A 6179-nucleotide genomic window follows, 5' to 3' on the forward strand; every position below is an offset into this window, starting at 1 on the left:
GGATGTATCCAAGTAAAATCAATCAGTCGGGTTGTCAGCTATTTGTCTTTATATCAGACTTTAACAACAGTCATTGTTTTTATAGACATTAAATTATATTTGCAGTAAGCCAGAGCCACAAAACTTCCACAATTCGTACATCGTGTCAGAATGTACTCTTTTCGCTGTACACTGTACTCACAAAATAAATAAATAAACAAATCAAATCGTCCAAACACGCAAAACAACAGCACACGAGTTTAGAGACTTTGGTACACACGTTAGCAATTGTCCCTTCTGGTGTGCCGTCCCGTTTCCAAAGCAACAAGGACGCAATAACTGCTGGGTCACAGACCAAAAACTGGAGTTTCATTTACCTAACTCTACATACAGTATAATTATATATGGTTTGCATTTGTAAAACTTAAACAGCAATACATTTTACTTTCAGGTAATGAATGGAATACTTTTGCAGCTGATGTCACTTTCCACAAAACCGTAAGGCTAGTTTTCAACAGATGGTCAGTAAAAAAGCAGGTGGGTAACCGGCAGACGACCTGCGGATTCGTCTTAACTGGGCCAGTTTGATGTCATCTTGACCTGCTAAACATTTAAGCATGGTTTTCTATTTAGATTTTCTCATTGTGCGTTGTTACAGGGGATTATTGGCGACTCCATGGCTGCTGTGCAGTATTTTATTGAGAGGTTCTCTGTGACTTGCAACAAGCCAGTGTCCCACCTGCAGCTGGCCTGCTGTCCTTCTCACTGTGCTGTCCCATGGCAGGACAAGAGTATAAGGATTTACGAAAACAACAACCTGGAGGTCTTTGTTCACCTATATCTATTTTCAACAAACAAATATATATAATTACTGTCAATTGATTGAAAAAAATAACTAATTAATCACACATTTTGCTGTAATCAATTGCATCTAACATTAAAATGATATATTTTCACATTTAATTTCCAAGTTAATGTAGAAAAAACATAGTGTATTTTAAATATTTGTTATTATGAATGAAGGCAAGTACCACCAATACCATATTCATGTTGCTATTTGTTTTGTTTTTGATCAATTTCCGGGGTTAAATGAGTAAATATAGCCATTTAGCTTTACAGTGTTTGTGCCATCATTTCTTTTTTTTATTATGCAAGTAAAGATTGTGACAATATTTACATGTGTCAAGTACAGGACAAACAAACATATATACTAACAGCCAGCATTGCAAGTCTATTCTGACAACTCCTTTATGTGTTTTCTTGTGTGTGTGTGTGTGTGTGTGTGTGTGTGTGTGTGTGTGTGTGTGTGTGTGTGTGTGTGCGTGCGCATGTGTGAGTGTATGAGTGTATGGGAGGAAACATATAAATCAGAGATGATTGTGCCATCATTTCTAACATTTAATAGAACTAAATTGTTACAGAACAAAAATATATAAATGTAATTTTAATGTTTCCTGTAGCCTCCCTTGGAACTCACTGGTCGCCATGGCGAGGTGTCTGCCATGGTGTTTGGGACGTTGAGAGATCGTCTCGTCCTCTGTAGTGCTTCTGAAGATTATGTTATTGTCTGGGACATTGATCGCTGCTACAGACAGATCAAAGAAGGTAATAATGCATGCAAAGACCTTGATTCAAAAACAGACTGAAAAAATCTGCTCGTCTGCAGAGCATATAAAACTGTGACACTTAAGAATGCTCTACTCTGGAATAGAATGTAGCCATTATTCTCTGTCAGTCACTTTTTAGTCTCATCTCCCAAACATGACATCTGTGTTCCAGGTGTAATTGCCTCAGGTAGAGTTGTTGGCACATTGCTCGGCAAGGTGGAGCATCTGTCACTGTGTCCACTGAGCGCAAAATTGGCCGCATGCTCAGGCGTGTGTGTGTGTGTGTGTGTGTGTGTGTGTGTGTGTGCGTGCGCATGTGTGAGTGTATCTAGGTGTGGGAGGAAACATATAAATCAGAGATGATTGTGCCATCATTTCTAACATTTAATAGAACTAAATTGTTACAGAACAAAAATATATAAATGTAATTTTAATGTTTCCTGTAGCCTCCCTTGGAACTCACTGGTCACCATGGCGAGGTGTCTGCCATGGTGTTTGGGACATTGAGAGATCGTCTCGTCCTCTGTAGTGCTTCTGAAGATTATGTTATTGTCTGGGACATTGATCGCTGCTACAGACAGATCAAAGAAGGTAATAATGCATGCAAAGACCTTGATTCAAAAACAGACTGAAAAAATCTGCTCGTCTGCAGAGCATATAAAACTGTGACACTTAAGAATGCTCTACTCTGGAATAGAATGTAGCCATTATTCTCTGTCAGTCACTTTTTAGTCTCATCTCCCAAACATGACATCTGTGTTCCAGGTGTAATTGCCTCAGGTAGAGTTGTTGGCACATTGCTCGGCAAGGTGGAGCATCTGTCACTGTGTCCACTGAGCGCAAAATTGGCCGCATGCTCAGGCTCCAGAGTGTTTCTATTGAATGCAGAGGTATGAAATAAGATACACGATTTTTATTCAGTGAATCGAAAACAAAAGCAGTTATGCTGAAACAGTAAAAAGGAAACATGCCTTTTTTGACCCGTCTCCAGATGAAATGCGAACAAAGTCTGCAATGGAGAACATTCCGTTACCCAGACTGTGATTGACCAACCCATAAAAATGAGAGATAGCATTGAAATACTCATAGGAACCCAGCAGTAAATTAGTGTACGAAAAAATCACAATAAGCCCCTTGTTGGCTTCTGTCTTGTATATCAGAAATAAACGGTCATATCACATTCAAACAGTATTTGTCTGCTTAAGCCACACTTAAACTTAAGAACATCTTTGCATTATAATTTTAATTTATGCATTTAGCAGACACTTTATCCAAAGCGACTTACAGTGCATTCAGGTTATACATTTTTTACCAGTATGTGTGTTCCCTGGGAATCAAACCCAGGACCTTTTGCGCTGCTAACGCAATGCTCTACAACTGAGCCACAGGAACAACTATTATAATAATAACATTATGTAATAAAACACGTTTCAATTAAATTATGAAGCAATTAACATTTTTCTAAATAAAGACCCAAAACTTGGGGCCACTGTATATGTGTTTCCTATAGAGAGAGGATGTGCTTGGAGTTTTGAAAGCTCATCTTGGTCCTGTGACTGCATCAGAGTTCTGTCAATGGGACGTTAATCTTCTCATCTCAATCTCAGAAGACAGAACATTTAAGGTACAGATACGATACAAACCCAAACCAGGACACCCTGACTGTACCTGTCCTAAATATGGACATGTGTTTGTTGTATTACTGTTCAAACATTTGGGGTCAGTATGATATACAAACCCGATTCCAAAAAAGTTGGGACACTGTACAAATTGTGAATAAAAACAGAATGCAATGATGTGGAAGTTTCAAATTTCAATATTTTATTCAGAATACAACATAGATGACATATCAAATGTTTAAACTGAGAAAATGTATCATTTTAAGGGAAAAATATGTTGATTTTAAATTTCATGGCATCAACACATCTCAAAAAAGTTGGGACAAGGCCATGTTTACCACTGTGTGGCATCCCCTCTTCTTTTTATAACAGTCTGCAAACGTCTGGGGACTGAGGAGACAAGTTGCTCAAGTTTAAGAATAGGAATGTTGATATATATATTTTATATATACTGTAGATAAATATGCGTATGACTTCTTTTTCTTTTTTGTATTAGATTTGGGATGTGAAGAAGGGAGATATACTCTTTGAATCTGCTGTCCTGTCAGGTCGGTTTATAGTTATTAACACCAATATTTATACAACAGAAATTGAGGTTGTTCATAGTCTGTAAATGTAGAGAATATATAGTGAAGATGTTGAAGCTTTTTTTTCTTTCCACAGCGTATCCACTGCTTAGTCTGTTCTTCGTGGAGCAAAACAGTCAGTTCATCATAGGGTCTGGTGATGGACAGGTGAGTAACACACACACACACACACACACTTTCAGCCTCTCTTTTGTAATCTATATATCACTTTGTTTATGTTGGAATCTCTTTGTGATTCAAGCTTTGGTGCTACACTCTCCCTGTGGACCACAAATGCCGCTTGGTGACAAAACTGGACCTTTCGAAGTTGGAACAGAAGCATGAGAGAAACCTCAGAAAAACCAGCTCACCTCAAAATAGACCAGATGGTTAGAAAAAAAAAACACAAGCCACAATTCAGACTGCGCATAACTACTGTTTTTCATGTGCCTACCTCACTGCGGAAAAAGATACATCTGCTTCAAGTGGAAAAGATCTCACTGAGCTTCATCTGTGTGCTTTTATAGGAATGACTGGTAATGAAGTGAGAGGAACAGTGGAGACAGCAAAGCCTGTTCTGAAAATCTGGGCACAGAAACTGCAGTCCAGTAATGCTAGCCTTCAGCAGAGGTACTGTCTTTGGTCTGTTTTTGTTGTTCACCTTTATCTGCTTGAGCACTTGTTGAAGTTTTGGGGTAAGAATCGATGTAAGGCAAACATGACAAGGTTATGTTGTGCAAACCACAATATTTTGATTTGTAGTTGGCCATTTTTCAGTGCTGTTCGTTTGCAACTGCAGCATGTTATTGATCAAATCTTATTAGGTGGCCAAAATGTATTCACAAACAGACAGTATGTATGATAACAGTCATAACTATAGTAGTCATGACATTGTAAAGTTGTGGCAGTGATATACAGCATGGTACACCTGTCTTCACAGGCATAGGAAATCATTTTTCAATGGATATTTCTATGGTCATGGCAGGAAACTTCCAATTAGGAAGTCATTATACTCCTATTTATGGTTTCATGCTGTCCAAACAGCAGTTACAGCTATGAAAAGATGGTTGCAAGCACTGAACTTGAAAACTTTTGAAAATCATGCCATTATATGCTGAAATTTGTAATATCATGCTGTAAACACTGGTGGAGAAATGCCTGCAGACCCAGAAAGTAAAGGACGCAAAGGGAGAGGCAAAGTCATAAAAATCACTTTGTTTTCCAAAGCATAAATACAAAAAAATTTGAACATTGACAAAAGCCTTTTATTTTATTACATACTCATGTTTAGTTAACCGTCTGTGCATGAATTCTTCATATTGTTATTCACAGATTCATAGTGATTCATAGAAAAAAAAAAACATGTTACCCCAATAACTCTAGTTAATTGGACAGGAGAGATGACCCTTGACCTCTGCCACTATAATTTCCACTGCAATAACTTAAATCAAATTTTTCAAAGCTTTAGTGCAGTTCTCAGAGCAAGCTTGTGCAATATCTTATCACAGATTCAATGAGTTTCAATTAAATTTGACAGGCTTTCATAGATGTTCTCTATAGACTTTGTGGCAATGTGGGTGTGAATTCCTATAGTAGGTCTATACAATACAGATCTTTTTTTCTTTTCTTTTCTTTTCTTTTTTCTGTTGTACCCTTTTAAATTAACCAGGCCTTAGTTCTTTGTAGTGTATTTTGGTAAACAGTCTCTTCTTTGTACATTTTCCATAGAGGAAGTTGTGTGTGGATCGGAAGTTCTGATGGGCTCTATCTGCTTGACCTGGATACTTCAGAGCTTCTCATGATTCTTCCACTCAAAGGTATCATAAGTATTCAATTAACTCTCAAACATAAACATGTTTTAGGTTCAAATTTAGCAATTTTTCAAGTAAATATTTGACCCATTATATTTTTACATCTGTATGTTTATTAGTAAAAAATAATAGTAACATGTTAAAAAAAAATTACCTTTAAATAGCAAAAAATATGCCACAAATAAATACAACAGTGGCCTTAGTGGTCAACAAAACTTTAGAGTGTAAGTAAGCTTCTGTGTGATAACCAGTTAAGGATTCGTTCTCCTTGCTTGGGATGTTCCAGGATTATGATACTTTAGAGAGTGGCAGAAAGTCATTGCATGTACTTGTACACTTAATGATAACATTGGTAAAATCTTGCAACCTCATAACAAAATTCACATCAAAAATATGCACAAACATCATGATTTTCATTATAGCAAATGGCTTCCTAGAAATACTTTAGGCAGGGGAAAATATGCCCATCAGTATGGTGCCATTGTCTGGGTTTCTGAAGTTTAAGAATGACTGTTTAGTTTTCAAATGTACTAATTCCTCCTGGTTAAACACTCATTTATTCCAAACCAAAATCAAGTTCAGAAACATGATCCCCCC

At 37.2% G+C, this 6179-nt stretch overlaps 1 protein-coding gene across 1 annotated transcript in view; it reads left to right on the forward strand.

The window, feature by feature from the left end:
• Window positions 1-402: 402 nt before the first annotated feature.
• The window catches only part of LOC107585515 (WD repeat-containing protein 27-like), a 47036-nt gene continuing 41259 nt past the window's right edge, over window positions 403-6179 (forward strand). The window contains exons 1-10 of the mRNA XM_016272560.1: window positions 403-516; window positions 638-802; window positions 2033-2177; window positions 2352-2476; window positions 3097-3210; window positions 3702-3753; window positions 3869-3939; window positions 4034-4160; window positions 4299-4401; window positions 5500-5588. Of these exons, the coding sequence (XP_016128046.1) occupies window positions 656-802; window positions 2033-2177; window positions 2352-2476; window positions 3097-3210; window positions 3702-3753; window positions 3869-3939; window positions 4034-4160; window positions 4299-4401; window positions 5500-5588 (973 nt within the window). The 5' untranslated portion in view covers window positions 403-516; window positions 638-655. The remainder of the gene's footprint in view (window positions 517-637; window positions 803-2032; window positions 2178-2351; window positions 2477-3096; window positions 3211-3701; window positions 3754-3868; window positions 3940-4033; window positions 4161-4298; window positions 4402-5499; window positions 5589-6179) is intronic.

The sequence above is a fragment of the Sinocyclocheilus grahami genome, unplaced genomic scaffold, assembly GCF_001515645.1.
Source record: "Sinocyclocheilus grahami isolate Dianchi unplaced genomic scaffold, SAMN03320097.WGS_v1.1 scaffold71.1, whole genome shotgun sequence".
Taxonomy (NCBI): domain Eukaryota; kingdom Metazoa; phylum Chordata; class Actinopteri; order Cypriniformes; family Cyprinidae; genus Sinocyclocheilus; species Sinocyclocheilus grahami.